This window comes from Octopus sinensis, unplaced genomic scaffold (genome assembly GCF_006345805.1).
Source record: "Octopus sinensis unplaced genomic scaffold, ASM634580v1 Contig13790, whole genome shotgun sequence".
NCBI lineage: Eukaryota > Metazoa > Mollusca > Cephalopoda > Octopoda > Octopodidae > Octopus > Octopus sinensis.
In genome coordinates this window covers 55001-75000 of record NW_021833043.1, presented here as the reverse complement: position 1 = coordinate 75000, position 20000 = coordinate 55001, and the positions used below count along the sequence as shown (strand labels likewise).

The following is a 20000-nucleotide window of genomic DNA, read 5'->3' as shown; positions in this document are numbered from 1 at the left end:
ATATTATATATATGATGGGCTTCCAAACAGTTTCATCTACCAAATTCTCTCATTAAGCATTGGCTTGCTCGGGGCTATAGTAGGTGACACACAAGTTGTTGCATCATGGAATTGAACTTGAAGCCACATGGTTAGAAAGCAAACCTCTTAACCATACAACCACGTCCATTCCAACATATATATATTTATATCATCAATCATCATCGTTTTAACGATGATGATGATATAATATATATGTTAATGGATTGAGATATATATTATAATACTGTTCGGTTAATGGATGGTTGTATGGTTAAGAGGTTTGTTCAAAATATGTCTTCAAGTTCAAATATGATGTATATATATATATATATAATATATATATATAGATATATATATCTACGCATACACACATATATATTAGTGAAGCAGAGAGAGAAAGCAGTGCTGTCATTTGAAGTATTAGCCAAGTGATCGTTTTGCAGCCAGAAGTCTTATCATTTGTCATTTCTCCAAGTATAGCAACAGTATCAACATCTCAGAGAGATATACGTGTGCACCTGTATGTATGTATGCTATATATACATATGTGGGTGCATTAACAAGCTTTTGTTTGCGTTAAACAGAACCTCTGTTTGCATTAGTCTCGTGCAGAGTGGTTGGAAAATTGGGGAATTTACACTTGTAAAAGGAACAAGCAAGTTGCATGTACCACAAGGAAAAGTGCTCAATTCAATGAATGTAAGAGCTGATTTAAAAACTGAAGAAGTACTTAATTTTTAAAATTTAAATCCCTTATTTAGTTGAAGATTACTGTCAGTGAGATGTCAATTCTTGTGTGGGAAATTTTGAAACTAATAGTAACATAGAACGACAAGGGTTAGATAAGCGAAGATATATATATAACCACACACACACACACACACACACACACACACATATATATATATATATATATATAATATATATACATATATAAATGTGTGTGTATGAAAGAAGGTTTGAAAAGGCAATGGACGTTTAGAAATGTTTATTGACTTGACTGGTTTCACTTTTTTAGAAAAAGATTGTCAAAAGTAAAATGTAAAGCTTTGTATGAGAGTTGTTGTGTTAAATACAGGTTAGTACAAAAGTATTAAAATACAGTTACACCTTCTTTAAAAGCAGTTTACAAGAAAGTATTCGAGGACAAGACTACAATAAGTACTTTCTTGTATACTGTTTCTAAAATTTTTTTTATTATTATCAAAGAATGTATATATGTATTTTAATACTTTTGTGATAACCAGTACGTAACACAACAAATCTCATACAAAGCTTTACATCTTACTTTAGACAATTTTTTTTCTAAAAAAGTGAAACCGGTCAAGTCAATAAACATTTTTAAAAGTCCATTGTTTTTTCAAACCTTCTTTCATATATATTTTCACTTGTGTGGTACCTTACAACCTTACTTGTTATATATATAATTATATATATATATATATATATTAATATATATAGATAGAGGATAGGTAGATATAGATATACTAGCAGTATCGCCTAGCATTGCTCGGGTTGTTTTGACCCTTTAGAATTGGAATTTAAAAAGTAAAAATTTGTTATTATGTAGCCTGTTATTCTCTTTAAGTGAACATTTTTGTTGAAATACACTGAAAAATGGTGACACAGCAGTCAAAAAATCGTAAAAAAATAGGGATTTTCATAGAAAAAAAGCACCTTTTTGACGTAAATAATTTTTGGTGTTAACATGGTCCGATTTGAATTTTTTCTTCTACAGAAGGAAGAGCAAGCCTTCTTCTATCATACTCTCATTTTGTCAACTTGCGCTGCAGGGTCTCGGAGGAGATAGTGTTAGTTGAAGGCTACCAAACCTGCCATACACAGACAACTTCAGCTTTATATATATAGAGATTTATATATAGGTTTTGGGATATATTCTGTGTTGCTCTCTACTGATTGGTCATTGGTCATATAAGCACCTTACTGTCTGTCTGAGTGCGTTTATGTCTGATGTGTTTGCATAGGTATATGTGAGAATGTCTAATGCTTTCATCTGTGTGTGCATTTGTGAGTTCTTTGTTTGCATCTGTGCTTTTGGTCGTGCAGTGTACCCCTTTGGCAATCAGATTACTCTGTCAAATGTCATGCTTATTTATTCACCAATGCTTTTAAATTAATGCATGAACATTATCTCATTGCTTCGAGATTTTGGCGAAGTGATTGCTTATTCTGAGAGTAACGTTGTAGGGTAGGTGTAAGAGGCCACATCTGGTTGGTTTGAACACAAACAGGTAGAATATTTGATCCTGATACGGCTGGTTTAAATGCTAAACGGCTATGTATACATATTGGTGAGCACTATGTGCAGAGCTGTTGTCCGCTTCTGGATTTTTATTAACAGTGGCAGCCATTTTACTGAAATTATAGCAGAAGGCCCTTTTACCAAAGAATCTAAACTGTTCACTTCCTACTCATTGAGTGGTGGCTCATTTAGTTCCCATTTCATAAATACTTGATAGTTTGTTGAGGGAGACATTAAGAGCTTCAAGTAACTATTCTGAATTCCAACTACAAGTTTGTGTAGGCCCCACATTTACAATTCAGTAGGGAAGTTTTTTTTTTTTATCCTTATTTAGGACAGTAGGGAGTGTGTTTTTGTCCCCATTTTAGACAGTAAGGCCGTTGCTTTGGTCCCTATTTTAGACAGAAGGTAGTTTGTATTGACCTCTATGTTGCACAGAAGGGGAATTTGTTTTCACCCCTATTTAGGACAGTAGGGAATGTTTTTGTGCCTATTTTAGACAATAAGGCAGTTGTATTGGTCCCTATTTTAGACAGTAGATCGTTTGTTTTAGCCCCTGTGTAAGACAGTGGAGAGGTTGTTTTACTTCCTATTTAGGACAGTAGGGAGTATGTTTTCGTCCCTATTTTTTAGACAGTATGGTAGTTGTTTTACCTCCCTATTTTTAGATATTCCAGAGATTGTTTTGACTCATTTTTCTAAACAATAAGCAGTTTGTTTTTGGTTCCCTATATTAGACAGTAGGGAGTTCATTGTGATCCCTATAAATGTGTCTGCTTCTGGCAAATTAAGAAATGTATATGTATATATCATCATATATGTATATTTATATATATGTACTTATGACCATAGATATAGATATATATATGTATGTATGTATGTAGGTATGTATATATGTATATATATATATATGTATGTATGTATATATATATGTAGGATATATATGTATATATATATATATGTATGTATATATGTATTGTATTATATATATCTATATATTATGTATGATATATGTATGTATATAATGTATGTATATGTATGTATATATGTATATATATATGTATGTATATATTATGTATATGGATGTATATATATATGTATAATATATATGTGTATGTATATATATAGATGTATATGTATGTATATATATATGTATGTATATGTATGTATATATATATGTATGTATGTATGTATATATATATGTATATATATATATTATTATAATATATATATATGATATATGTATATATATATGCATATATATAGTATGTATCTATATATGTATATATATATGCATATATATATGTATGTAATATATGTATTATGTATGTATATATATGTATATATATATTATATGTGTGTGTATATATATATATATATAATATAATATATAATCTATATGTATATATGTGTAATGTATGTATATATAATAGTGTATATATATATGTATGTATATATCTATATGTATGTATATGTATGTATATATATATATGTATGTATATGATTTGTATATATATAGTGTATGTTATGTATGTATATATCTATGTATGTATATGTATGTATATATATATATGATATATAGTATATATGTATATATATGTATATATATATGTATATATATATGCATATATATATGTATGTAATATTATGTATATATATATGCATATATATATGTATGTATATATATGTATATATGTATGTATATATATGTATATATATATATATATGTGTGTGTGTGTGTGTATATATATATATATATATACATATATATATATCACCATATATACGTACCCGTTTCTATATACTTTCTGTCATTTGGTATCTTGTGGCAAATTATATTTTACATTCCGCGTCTAGGTTATTTAATTTCCAATTATTCACTTATCAATTTCAATCTGAAATTTGTGGTTTGATTTTTTTTTCCAAGTTTATTTTATTTGTTTCTTTATTTTCGTTTACTTAATATTTTTTGTTTTGCTTATTTTTCTGTTGCTGTATACATATGTATGTATGGTATCACATACATACATATATACATATACACACTTCACATTCACACATACTTACACACACACATACATACAGATGCATCTTTCTACACATGCATACACGCACACATATGCATGTTCACAATGGCACTTGATTTAGGTGTGGCTGAAGACTTAATTGAGCAATCACTACCACTATCACTACAACCACTGCCACCATCACTACTACTACCACCACCACCACCACCATTACCATCACAACAACCACCTCCACCACTGCCACCACCACAGCCACAACACTATCACAACCAGCACCATCACCATTACAACCACCACCACCACCACAACAACAACAGCCATCACCAATACTACTACCACCACTGCTATCACCACCACAACCATCACCATCACCAGCAGCAGCAGCACCACGATCTTCGCCACAACCACAACCCTCCTGTCACCACCACAACCGACACCATCAGCACCTGCACTATCACCATCACCTCAACCATCACCACCACCACCATCACCACCACCACCACCACCATCACCTGCCCTTTGGGTTCCCTCAGAAGAGTTCACTCTGTTGGAGGAAGCATTGGAACCAAGTCATTGTTCTGAGAGTAATTTCCTTCTTCCTCCCGCCTTCCCTACCTCCACTTCCCCAGCCAGTCTTGGAAACCCTGGGATATAGGGTTTGGGGGGGGGGGGGGGGTGAAGTCATAAAAGATAAGGTGGTGAACTAGTTGACTTGTTAGCATGCTGGGCAAAATGCTTAGCCTTTAATTCTGTGTTCAAATTCCATGAAGGCCGACTTTGCCTTTCATCCTTTCGGGGCTGAAAAAATAAGTACCAGTTCAATACTGGGCTCAATGAAATCAACTTAACCCTTGCCCTGATATTGCTGGCCTTGTGCCAAAAACTTGAAACCATTATTGTTATTATTAAAGGCTGTGGTGAGCTGGCAGAATTGTTAGCATGCTGGACAAAATGCTTAGCAGTATTTTGCCCGTCGCTACGTTCTGGGTTCAAATTCCGTCGAGGTCACCTTTGCCTTTTATCCTTTCGAGGTTGATGAATTAAGCACCAGTGAAGGCGGGCTGGCAGAAACGTTAGCACGCTGGGAGAAATGCTTGGCGGTATTTCGTCTGTCATTACGTTCTGAGTTCAAATTCCACCGAGGTCAGCTTTGCCTTTCATCCTTTTGGGGTCGATAAATTAAGCACCAGTTACGCACTGGGGTCGATGTAATCGACTTAATACCTATGTCTGTCCTTGTTTGTCCCCTCTATGTTTAGCCCCTTGTGGGTAATAAAGAAATAAGAAATAGGTATTTCGTCTGTCATTACTTTCTGAGTTCAAATTCCACCAAGGTCAGCTTTGCCTTTCATCCTTTCGGGGTCGATAAATTAAGCACCAGTTACGCACTGGGGTCGATGTAATCGACTTAATACCTATGTCTGTCCTTGTTTGTCCCCTCTATGTTTAGCCCCTTGTGGGTAATAAAGAAATAAGAAATAGGTATTTCGTCTGTCATTACGTTCTGAGTTCAAATTCCACCGAGGTCAGCTTTGCCTTTCATCCTTTCGGGGTCGATAAATTAAGTACCAGTTGTGTACTGGTACTTAATTTATCCAGTCCCTAGAAAATAAAACATGTATTTGGATATGACCATCACTGTCTTCGTTCCCACTATCATTGCCATTATTATCGTTGTGATGGTCATTTTTACTGCCAGCACCACCTTCGTCATCTTCACCATCACCATCACCTCATTTATTACCACCACCTGCATCATCCCCAACACCACCACCTTTTTCAAACCATCATGACTACCAACATTTTCATCGTCATCACTGCCTCCACCATGACACCATCTTCACTACTATCACTACAATGCACCCCGCCTCATCCCTCTGCACTACCACCATCACCATCACAACCACTACCACCATCAAATCAGTACCAGCACCTCCACTACTGTTACCACCTCATCACTATCACCATTACTACCACCACCACCCACCACCATCACCACGAAATAGAGAATGAGGTAGCCCTCTTTGTGATCAATTGACTTCCTAGAAGCAGTGACCAAATCTTTCTCAAATCATATTATGCAAGTTTTATTTTTTAAAAAATGGAAGGATACTCTAGATATTGTAGTCCTAGATATATGTCGTGTCTGACAAAAAGACTGGATGGTCGAGATTGGAATGTCTTTGATCATCACAAGTCTGCTACACCAGGACATAAGACAATGACAAAGAGAATCTTTATGGGCATCATTCTACTTGCTAGAAATAACAACCAACTGGTCATAACATCAAACCTAAACCCTATCATTTTGTAACAGGAAGGGCCTATTGGATATTATCATTCAAGATATAGGCTACCCTGTACCTGCTCTACAGCAAGACACCTATTTCCGTCCCCCCTAACATACTTTAACCCTTTTGTTACCATATTTCTGTTGAGATGCTCTGTATTTCTTTCAATTAATTTTAAATGTAACAAAGAATTTAGTAAAATAACTTCGTTATCATTAACCTAGTGTTAAGAACATAAATTATGACTAAGGTTTGGTGGAAGATTTTAATTCAAAACTTATGGAAACAAGACATTTGTACTCAGAGCCAGAGGCAGTTTCAGCCGGGTTGGTATCAAAAGGGTTAAATTAATTATTTGCTAGCCCTTTTCTTACCACATTTCTGTTGAGATGCTTCATGTTTCTTTCAATTAATTTTAAATACAACAAAGAATTTAGTAAAATAACTTCGTTATTAAGCTAGTGTTAGGGACATAAATTATGACTAAGGTTTGGTGGAAGATTGTAATTCAGAACCTTCAGAGTGGTTGGTATTAGGAAGGGCAAACGATGATGATGGTATGATAAACTTTTGAAAACAGGACATTTGTACTATGGAACCAGAGGCAGTTTCAGGAGGGTTGGTATCAAAAGAGTTAATCTCTGAACACCTGTACAAAAGCTACTTCCCTCAATACTACTTACCCTCTCAGTTGAAGGGTCTTTGTCTTTCAAGTTACTTGGTGACCTTGCTGGTGCTGGTGCCATATAAAAAGCACCCAGTATACTCTTTAAAATGTTTGGCATTAGGAAAGGCATCTAGCCATAGAAACCATACTGAATTAGACAGTAGAGCTTGGTACAGTTCTCTGGCTCACCAGCTCCTGTCAAACCATACAATCCATGCCAGCAGGGAAAATGATCATTAAGTTATGATGATGATGATGATGATGATGACATTGTATGAAAAGAAATAGATGGAATGGTCATAATTAAATTGTCTTTATCATGGCTCTTTTGTTGGATCAGAGCTGTCCGGGAGCTAAAAAAATAAATTCCCTTTAATTTCCTTTTGCTAAACATGCACCCAAATGTATGTAAAGATAAACCCCTCTGCTCCCTGCTCATCTCCTAGCATAAAGCTGCTCCTTATTCCTTGGGGGTTTGTAGTTTGTTTGCTGTGTGGGGACCCTCACTATTACTGGTGGCATGGAGGGGGAAAAAAAAAGCACCCAGGCCATGCTGTAAAGAGTCTTGGCATTAGAAAGAGTATCCAGCTGTAGAAAAGATGCCAAAGTAGACACTGGAGCACAACGCAATATTTGGGTCCATCATATCTTGTCAAACCATCCAATCTGTGCCTGTATGGGACATTGATGTTAAATGATGATGATGGTGATGATTAATACACACACCATCACTGACTACTGTCTCACCACCACCACCACCACCACCACCATCACCACCATCACCATCATCATCAACACTCCCACCATCATTTTTATCACCACCACCACCACCATCACCACTATGATTGTGTTGCACCCCACTCCAGCACCACCGTCACCACTATGATTACCTTACAGCCCCCTCCAACACCACCATTACCACCCACCCCTCAGTAACAGTACAACCACTAAAGCCTCTGTTCTTACTACCAGCACTAACACCTCCACCTACAAACGACACCACCACCACCACCACCACCTCAGTTACTAACACTACTACTACCACCACCACCACCAACACTACCACCATCAGCTACATCAGTAACAGCACCACCTCTACCACTATCAATATCACCTCCACTGCTAACACTACTATCAGCCACCACCACCACCACCCCCACCACTGTCACCACCGCCACCATGAGGACCCCCTCCCCAAATCCACACACCCTTCATTTTGATGCTTACACCCTTCCTTTCAACCCTCTGTCTCTCGCTGTCTTGAATCTCCTCCTATCCACTCTGTCAACCCTCCCACAAAGTAACGCTGCAATCAACCAACCTTGCCATTCACCCCCGAATGGCCCCCACCATCTGCTAACCCTTATGCCCCAAAACCCTTAACCCCTGAGAAACCCATTATAGCCCTTCCGCCCTCTTTTACTAACTCATATCAGCAAGTACATGTCCGTGGGTGAGCCGAAATGTTTTACTATATGTGGATATGTGAATATGTATATATATGTATATGTGTATTCGTGTATGTGTGTATGTGTATATATACATATATATATAAATACATATATATAGTATATGTGTTTATACTTTTTCATATTTCAATATTGTATTGATGCATGTGTATATTATATATATGTATACATATATATTATATTTTACCTATATAAAATATATTGTATATATATATATATATATATATATACATTTCATATATATATATGTAATATATTATATTTTATATATATTTATATGTATATACATATGTATATATTATATATATGCTACATATACTATATATATATATTATATATATATACAATTATATATATATATAATATATATACTATATATATATTATATTATATATATGTATTATATATATATACATATTATACATATATATTATATATATTATGTATTATATATTTATATACATATACATATATATTACATATTATATATACATGTATATATATTATATATAAGTACGTATATAATATATAAAATTTATATATACATATGTATATTGTATATATATATATATGTATTTCATAAATATATATGCATATATAAATATATATATGTATATATAATTATAAATATAAATATATATATATATATATGTATATATACATATGCTTATATATTATATATATATATGTATAATATTATTATATATGTATTTGTGTATATTGTGTCCATAGCTATATAGGTATATACATGGTGCATTGATGCAACGTTGAACAGATACAGATTATTTAGAATCTGATGACTGCACTTTATGCGCACAGTGTCTAATGCATGGTATACCTGCACACAAGCACATACAGACATGTACCCAAACACATTCACTCATATATATATATATATATATAGATATATATATATATATATATATATATATATATATGTACATACACATTTATATTTATATAAACATATATATTTATATTTATATAAACATATATATTTATATTATATATATATATGTAGATGTAGAAGTATAGATGTGTATATGCATGCATACACACACACAGAGACCAAGTTAAACAAAGCTTGTCTGAATACACATACACATGTACACACATACACACACATTCAAGCGCATCATATTACCATGTATATACATGCACTCACTCATCTGTATACAAAGCCACACACACACTACACATGCACACACACACTGTACATTATGCTCTCTTTCTCTCTCCTGTTCACTCTGCTGTAGATATTTTCTTCTTGCTCGACTGAAGCAGTGATCTTTGCCTGCGGATGTCCCTATGAAGACTCTAAACTTAGCGCCATCAAGGCCCCTAATGAAAATCCACAAACGCCTCTTCCCCTCTAGTTATTCATGTACCCTGCTTTATATCCTGGTTTTATCTCCCTCCATAGCTTCTCTGCTGTCTTTACAAAGAAGTGACCAGAGGAACCAGCTCTCAATATCTCTTGACTGCTTCAATGAGGAGGCATGTGGCCTTGTGATTTAGGCTGTTGACCTCATCGTCATAATGTCGTGGGTTCAGTTCTTCGACAGGGTAGTGTTTTTGTGCCCTTGAGAGCAAGATTCATCATTTCACATTACTCCAATTCACTCAGCTGGAAATGAGCAGCCACTGACTGCTGGTCTCTCTCTCTCTTTCTCACTCCAGCTGCCAGATCCTGAATGTTCCATTGCAACATAGGGACCAAATGTGGGAGAACCAAAAGAGAGAATGTCTATGTTTGCTCCCAGTTATAGTAGCACCTAAAACAATTAGCCAAAGTACTGAGGAGACCATGTAACCAACTTGGCCCTTCTCCTCAAAATTGCTACTCTTGTACCAAAATTAGAAATAATATTTCATTATTATTATTATTATTATTATCAAGGCGGTGAGCCGGCAAAATTGTTAGCATGCTTAACAGTATTTCGCCGTCATTACGTTCTGAGTTCAAATTCCGCTGAGGTCGACTTTGCCTTTCATCCTTTCGGAGTCGAGAAATTAAGTACCAGTTGCATACTGGGGTCGATCGAATCGACTGGCCCCCTCCCCCAAAACTTCAGGCCTTGTGCCTATAGTAGAAAGGATTATTATTATTATCGAGGTAATGGAGCCATCAGAGTTGTTAGCATTCTGGATGAAATGCTTAACAGTGTTTCGCCCATCGCTGTGTTCCGAATTCAAATCCTGCCAAGGTCAACTTTGCCTTTCATCCTTTCAGGATTGGTAAATTAAGTACCAGTTGTGTTCTGGGGTCAATGTAATCAGCTAGTCCCCTCCCACCAAATTTCAGGCCGTGTGCCTTTATGATTATTATTATAATGTGTTCTTGAGCAAGACACTTTATTTCATGTTGATCCAGTTCACTCAGCTGTAGAAATGAGTTGCAATGTCACTGGTGCCAAGCTGTATCGACCCCTTTGCCTTTCACTTGGATAATATTGTTGGCATTCAGAGGGGAGGCTGGTATGCATGGGCGACTGCCAGTCTTCCATAAATCACCTTGTCTTGATTTGTGCCTTGGAGGGAACTTTCTAGGTGCAATCCCATGGTCATTTGTGACTTAAAGGAGGTCCATTCATTAGCCTGAGAGTGATTTCTTTCCTTCTCTCCCTCTCCTCCAATCCTCCAGCCACTCTTGGAAACCCAGAAATATAGGGCTTGGAGTGAAGTCATGAAAGATAATTCCGGGTAAAATGTTTAGTGGTATTTCATCCGTCTTCTATGTCCTGAGTTCAAATTCCGCTGAGGTCGACTTTGTCTATCATCCTTTCGGGGTTGGCAATGTGTACATATGGTTTACACTTGTGCTTCTCTTTAGGTCACTGAGTTGCAAGCAGTAATGGTGTTGTCATTTCTGCCTTCAACTAATCCTCTGCCTGCATTTTGTGTTTGAAGTAGACATCCGTTTATTCAGGGAACAGGTTAGGGTAAGTGACAGGAAGAGCATCCCGTTGTAAAACACTGACTTGGTAACATACTCATCTAACCCATGCAAGCATGGAAATTGCAGATGCAAAAATAAATGAACGAAAAATCATTATCACCAGTAGTAGTTGTAGTAGTAGTATTGTAGCTGTAAAACTTGTGTAGAATAGTAAACATTATCACATTTTATTATTATTATTATTATTATTATTATTATTATTGTAATTGTTTATAATTTCTTGCAGTTTGCTGCAAGTGATGTTGTTGATGTTACATAATTGATGTTGTTGTTCTTGTAGCAGTACCAGTAGTAGTGTCTCTAGTTCTTGGTTGTTGTTGTCGTAGTTGCAGTTGTTGTCATCATCGTTAATTATCCTTTGATCATCTTATTTCAGATATTAATTAGCTGCTAAATAAAAATAGTAATAAATGATAAAGAAAGAAACGTTAATAAACAAATTGATAAAAATAAATATTGCTCTATAACTTCATTATAAATTACTATTATTATTATTATTATTATTATTATTATTATTATTATTATTATTATTATTATTATTATCATATTCATCATCATATCGTCAGTGAATTCTGTCATAGTTGCTGAAGGAAAGAAGAAGATAGCAGCATGTCATATGATGTGTGATATCATTGATTCTCTGCCTGTAGTTGCCATCAAGGGAGTTAACAACGATTTCATTCTGTGTATGCAGGTCGAAATTAACTCTGTATTTCTTTTCATTATAGGGTGGCACATGACATGTTGCATTTTTGTCTTTTGCTTCAACAATTACAACAGATTCCACTGAAAATTTCAGTGACTAAGGTACAGGACAATAGCATGTAGCCATGCTATGGAAGTAGTTATGAGTACTAAATATGAGATACTCTTTGAGATTCTGTGAGTTTTTATTGAGCATTTTGGTATTTTGCATAAGAAGAAAATTTTAAAAAAAGCTAGCATCTTACCACATTGATTATAAACATATATAGTAAATTCTCCCATTAGCTTTGATGTTTGAGGGTCTAACAGCACATTGGTAGACTACTCACACATTATTTGTTTTCAGGGGAGAAGGGTTGTGCAAGACTTGCTACCACACATTTGAAAAATTACAATGGCATGAGACTAAGCCCATGCGAAAAATAATACTGTTTAAATCATGTGTGTGTGTGTGTGTGTGTGTGTGTGTGTGAGAGAGATCATCATTTAACGTCTGTTTTCTATGCTGGCATGGATTGGATGGTTTAACAGAAGAACTGGCAAATCAGATTATACAAAGCCCTGCTCTCTGCTTTAGCATGGTTTCTTTGGCTGGATGCGCTTTCTAACACCAACCATTTTTGTGTATGTGTTTATCTGTACATACATATATATATATATATATATATATATTATATATATATATATATATATATATAATGTATGTATGTATGTATGAACACTCATATAATGATATCATCATCATCATTTAATGTCTGTTTCCCATACTACCATGGGTTGGACGGTTTGACCGTATCTGGTAAGGCCAGGGGCTGAAACAGGCTCCATCGTCTGTTGTGGCATGGTTTGTTTCTACAGCTGGATGCCCTTCCCAATGCCAACCACTCCACAAAGTGTACTGGGTGCTTTTTATGTGGTCCCAGCACCGAAATCAGTTCTGTATTGGCAGATGGGTCCACTTGAGTACAGCAATGTGCTAGGTACCTCGGTCCTTTGTCATTTCTGTAATGTGTGATGAATTGGTAGGATTAATATTTGCATGTGTGATTTCTCATTTATTAAAAGTATTCTCTGTAGTAATCTATCATGGTCTCTTCTCTTGGAGATTACACCAGTCATGTTGCAACCCACCCTTCTACCATGTTATGTTTCTGTAAGAAATCGAAGAACATTTTATTATTAATAGCTTCATTAAGACAGTGAGTTGGTAAAATTGTTACTGCACCGAACCAAACGCTTAGTGGCATTTCTGAGTTCAAATGCGATTGAGGTCAGCTTTGCATTTCATCCTTTTGGGGGTTGATAAAATAAAGAACAGGTCAAGTACTAGGCTCAGAGTAATTGACTTTGCTATCCCCTCAAAATTGCTAGCTTGTGCCAAAATTAGAAAGAGCTGTTAACATCACTGATGAACCAATGGCTTTGAATTGGCAGGTTTTTTCCAGTGTGAGACAAAATGCCTTGTGGTGTATGGGTCTGATTGTTTTCCTTTCTGCTTTTAAACCCCACTTCAATTGTCCTTGTTTTTCATTCTACCAGGATCAGTAAAATAAAACCCTGGTCATATACTAGGATGTTAAATAGATCTACTGAATCTTTTTCATGTATATTTCTGTGTAGACTGAAAATTTGCTTTTTCAGCCATCCATGGAGGCTAAAATAAAGATCTTTCATACACTTAATTGGGGTTAATTTAAATTGTCACATGCATTTTCTGTAAAAATGTATGTCATTTTTACCGAAGTTGGTGACCTTCATTATTGCAGAAAGAATACAGCAATATATAAAATGATGTGCAGTATTTAGTTACTTACCTTAAAACACCTAGAGTTGGTATAATTGACAACACCTTCTGCCTCCATATTTGTAATCTTGTAGCTCCGAGTTCAAATCATGCTGAGGTCAAATTTGCCTTTCATCTTCCCTGGGGTTGATAAAGTACCAGTCAAGTACTGGAATTGTACAATTAACCATGTCCTATGCTTCCATATTTGTAACCATGTGCCTATATTAGGGACCATTATTGTTAATAGTGAGGGCTGAGAATTGTCAAAGTCATTTGCGTGGGATCAAACACATTACAGTATTCAAACTCAACACTTTACAATCCAGATCTTGTGAAGGTCAACTTTTCATGTCATTCATCTGGTGAAAAGGCAGGTGGTGTTAAATAAAATACAAGTTTAGTACTAGAGGTTCGATAGTCAACTAATTCCTGTACCTACTAATTTGTCACCTTGTGCCTATGGTAAACGAAAAGATAAACAAAAGAAAAACAAAAACAAACTGAATCATTATTTGCCATTGTTATTATTATTATTATTATCATTAATATTATCATCATCACTATCATAATAATATTCATTCTTTCACATGAGCATCGTAAATTGCTGGTTCTTTGACAATTGCTAAATAACTGTTTATGAAGATTTCCTTGCAATGCCATGAATGTATATTGCCATTTATTGTTGCTGTTCATGAATTACACACACACACACACATATACACGCGCGCGCACACGTGTGTGTGTTTATGTATATACATGCATATATACATTTCTACATATGTATGCATATGTGTGTATATGTGTGTGTGTGTGTGCATGCATGTATAAATAAGCCATCAATAAACGATCATTTCTTTCTCTTCTTTTCCTAATCAAGTCTCACCAGGACTCTCTCCAGGTTTGTTCCATCTTATTTCATCTCATTCTTTTGTATATACATAACATATATATCTCTTACATCTGCTCTACATCTACCATATATACATATGTATATATATATATATATATATATATATATATATATATATATATATATAATATCATGATTTTGTCTTTATGTTGTCTGCTGTTTAATAAATTATCTTGAGGTTGCCAACAATGAATATTAATATTATAAAGAAGTTATCATCATCATCATCATCATCATCTTCATCATTATTATTATTATTATTATTATTATTATTATTATTATTATTATGTAAGGCAGTGAGCCAGCTGAATCGTTAGCATGCTGGGCGAAATGCTTTGCGGTATTTCACCCGTCGCTACATTCTAAGTTCAAATTCCGTCGAGGTCGACTACGCCTTTCATCCTTTCGGTTTCGATAAATTAAGTACCAGTAAGAACACTGGGATTGATGTGATCATCTTACCCCCCTCCCCCCCAAAAAAATGGCTGCCCTTGTGGCAAAATTTGAGATCGTTATTACTACTCTTATTATTATGAAGGTGGTGAGCTGGCAGAATTGTCAGCATGGTGGACAAAATGCTTAGCAGTACTTCACCTGTCGCTACGTTCTGGGTTCAAATTCCGCTGAGGTCGACTTTACTTTTTATCCTTTCGGGGCTGTTAATTTAAGTACCAGTGAAACACTGGGGTGGATGTAATTGACTAGTTTCCTCCTCCCAAGATTTCAGGCTTTGTGCCTATAGTAGAAAGGATTATCATTATTATTATTATAATTATTATTATTATTATTATTATTATTAAAATGGTGGTGAGGTGACAGAATCATTAGCATGCTGGGCAAAGTGCTCAATGGCATTTTGTCTGCCTCTACATTCTGAGTTCAAATCCCGCCAAGGTTGACTCTGTCATTTATACTTTCAGGGTCAATGAAATAAGTACCAGTTATGCACTGGGGTCAATATAATCGACTAGCTCCTTACCTGAAATCTCAGGCCGTGTGCCTTTAGTAGAAACAATTGTTATTAAAATTATTATTATTAAGGTGGCAAACTGGCAGAGTTGTTAGCATGCCGGTTGAAATACTTGGCAGTATTTCAGCCATCCTTACATATTCTGAGTTCAAATTCTGCCGAGGTCAACTTTGCCTTTTATCCTTTTAGCGTCGATAAATTAAGTACCAGTGAAATTCACTGAGATCAGGTTTGGAGATTGATAAAATAAAGTACAGGTGAAGTACTTAGTCAATGTAATTACCTTAACTCCCTCCCACTAAAAGGTTTCTGGCCTTTTATGCCAAAATTGGAAATAGTTATTCCCATTGAAACTCCAAACATTACTCATTGGTCAGTGCCAGCTTGTCCACCCTGGGTGAATGCCATGGGTACAAGTAATTAATAAGTAATCCCTTTTCCTATGTATCCTTATTTTTCTAAGTCATTAAGGTGGCATTTAAGGGTAATTAGGTAGCCATTTCTAGCAAGAAGTGACTGCATACTTGCTGCTTTACTATTTTACTCTTTTACTTGTTTCAGTCATTTGACTGCGGCCATGCTGGAGCACCACCTTTAGTTGAGCAAATCAAGGACTTATTCTTTGTAAGCCTAGTACTTATTCCATCGGTCTGTTTTGCTGAACAGCTAAGTTACGGGGATGTAAAGACATCAGCATTGGTTGTCAAGCGATGTTGGGGGGACAAACACAGACACACAAACACACACACATATACATATATATGACAGGCTTCTTTCAGTTTCCATCTACCAAATCCACTCACAAGGCTTTGGTTGGCTCAAGGCTATAGTAGAAGACACTTGCCCAAGGTGCCAGGCAGTGGGACTGAACCCAGAACCAGGTGGTTTGCAAGCAAGCTACTTACCACACAGCCATTCCTGAGCCTACTTACCGCACAGCCACTCCTGCGCTTTGTTGACTCCTGTTTAATATTCTTTTATTAGCCTGATGGAATGGTAAATATAAATCAGAACTGTTCATGTAAGAACCTATTGTTAATCATTCCAAATTCTTGATTATTTTAAAAATTAATTAAACTCCCAAAATACATAAACAGTGTATTTCATTAGCAATATGAATGGGAGCCAGTTAATAATGGAAACTTTTCCAATAACCCTTTTGGAACCAAACCCCTGCTTTAGAACAGTTATGGCTCTTTGGTACAAAGAGTTCTGCTTTAATTAAGGTGTTTTATATTTAAATTGAATTCTTACGTCATAGTTTTATGTAAATGGCCTTTGTTATGTTCTGAGCATGAATTTTATGATTACAAAAAAGAAGAAAATTCTTTGTTATATTATTAGGCCTCTCTAAATTCTTGAATGGAATGGTATAAGCTATCTCTCTCTTTTTCTGTGTTTCTATACAGGGAGAGATAAAAGTAGGAATTTTATTATCTTCCTCTTTGTGTCCTTTTTATCCCCTATTGGGTAAGCCAAAATGATGGACGTATAAGGATGTATGTTGATATATAGGTGAAGCAAGAAAAATAATACGAAAATAAAATAAAATAGAATTATAACAAAATGAAAAGAGCAAAAAAATCATGACTAAATTAATTGTTCTCTTAATCATTTGAACCTTTAATCTCGCAGAATTATTTACAAAAAAAAAAAAAATTCGATTTTGAAAAAAATATCAAAAAAATTTACTAAATCATTGAAAATAAAAATTTGATGAAATAACTACATATCTTTGAGTATTTATCTTAACTGTTGACAACCTCAGATAAATAAGGTAATGCTTTTTGTGATCATTGATTGCTGCATGATAAATCCTCACCCTTTTTCTTACCCCACAATAAAAAGAGCGAGAGGTGGAAAGCTTTTTTTGTTCTTCTTTCACATCTTTAGTGTGTGTTCACATGGTTCAACCCTCCTTTTATTTTCCTCTGTTTTCAACTCCGTCAGCCTTTCCTTCCCGTTTGTTCTTTCTATAGGTGGCAGAGCTAAATTTGTTGCTTTGTCTATAAAATGAATCCTTTACCCTCCCCACCCAAATTTTTGGATTTTCCCATTGTTAATCAAACAATGTGCGCATGCGCAAAATTAAAACGATAAAATGGCAACAGTTTACCCATCATACCGTATATATATATATATATATATATATATACTAGGGGTAGATGACAAGCGAGATGCCTGGAGTCAGTTGTGTGTAAGAATCCAATTGGAAAGCCTGCTAATGGTCGCTTCTGATTGAACCCTATGAAGTGGGTGCCTAGGGACTCTTTTCCCATAACCCTTCAGGAATAGGGTGCAGAAAAGTTAGATGGATATATATATGTATATATATATGTATATATATGTATATGTGTATATATGTATATATATGTATTATATGTATATGTGTATATATATATATATATATGTATATATATATATATATATATATATATATATATATATTGGCCTGCTCGCTTAGCCAGCGGGGTGGCGTCATCTGAAGGCTAAAAAAACAATGCAAACCGCATTGTGACCAGCGATGTGTAGTAACATCTGATAGCCTGGTCGGTCACGAGATATCACGATATATATATATATATATATATATATATATATATATATATAATATATATATATATATATATATATATATTATATGTATGTGTGTGTGTGTGTGTATTTGTATTTCGTTAAATTCTTCAACTATAGCTGAATCATTTTTAATCAATCATCCCTGGCTTAAGTCCCTGCTGGAGCACCAGAACATAGCATTTCTAGTGCTTTTCATTACCTGTTGTATTCAGCCCTCTACATCTGCTGCCTTAATTTATGCAACAATAGATCACTTAATTGCTTAGCTTAATTAAAAAAAAAAATTATTTGTTTTTGTGGTGAGGCTTTCTCTGCCATTGTATTCAATACTGGAAAAAAATAGTTAATTATTTTAAATTTTTAGTTTTTTTGGTTTTATTGCTTTTAAATAAAAAAAAAAGTCTTTAATCAATACCCTGGGTGATTTACTCTAATTTAACCAATTACCCACCCACATACCCACTTATTACTATTTCTGCATACCCCCACCGACACTTATCAACCCCTCGTTATTGTTTACCCTAAGCTACTGACTCCTCTTCAAACACCGTTTTTTAAAAAAAATTATCTATTTATTTATTTTTTAATTGTTGTATCTTCCAAATTTTTCTCTCCCTTTCTGCCTGTGTCATCTGCTCTCTCTCCCTACCCATCCATGGCCACTACCAACAACAATCACTGGTCACTCCCTTCCTACCCACTCTCCTCCCTAATTACCCCTTTTCTAACTCAACTGTCCTTTCCCCAATCACCTCCCCTCCCAACCCCTCTCCTCTCCAATTCCCCCATCCCACTCAACCCACCACAATTACTGATCACCACCACCTCCTTGCCTGATTTCCTTCTCCCAGCACCTCTTTCTATGATCTAACTATCCCCACTAACATCCCTACCCAAGTTCTCCCTACCTGAACACCTCCCTTATCCAACCAAGACCACCACCCACTGTTAATGACCAACTGCCATTTCTTCACCCAACCTCTCTCTCTCCCCACTACGTCTGCACCCACCCCATTACTAATCGCCACCTACTCACCCAAAATGGTCACCCCAATGCCTCCCCCCCCCGATCACTTCTCTATCCAATCACCTCCACCCAGCGCCTTCATCACCAACTCCACTTTCCCCAATTGCTTCCCGCTGCAACCCCCTCCCTGTCCAACCAAACCCCTTACTCGCCCTATCCACATCCACTGACCACCTCTCTCCCCTAATGACCACCTCTCTACCCAACATTCTCCCCACCCCGACCCCCAACTGCCTCCTCTGCCCAACACAACCACTGACTAACCCTTCAAGACCCCTGTCTTCATCCACCACCTCTCCTCTCCACCCAGGGTCCATTTTACTCACAG

The 20000-nt window shown here is 35.5% G+C and overlaps 1 protein-coding gene across 3 annotated transcripts in view; it reads left to right on the top strand.

Moving 5' to 3' along the window:
- LOC115229905 (endophilin-A3) overlaps positions 1–20000 on the top strand; it is a 56206-nt gene that overhangs the window by 4782 nt on the left and 31424 nt on the right. For 2 of the 3 annotated variants that reach the window (XM_029800160.2, XM_029800161.2), the window contains exon 3: positions 15066–15086. In XM_029800160.2, the coding sequence (XP_029656020.1) occupies positions 15066–15086 (21 nt within the window). The remainder of the gene's footprint in view (positions 1–15065; positions 15087–20000) is intronic. The other variant, XM_029800162.2, reaches the window with a different exon arrangement.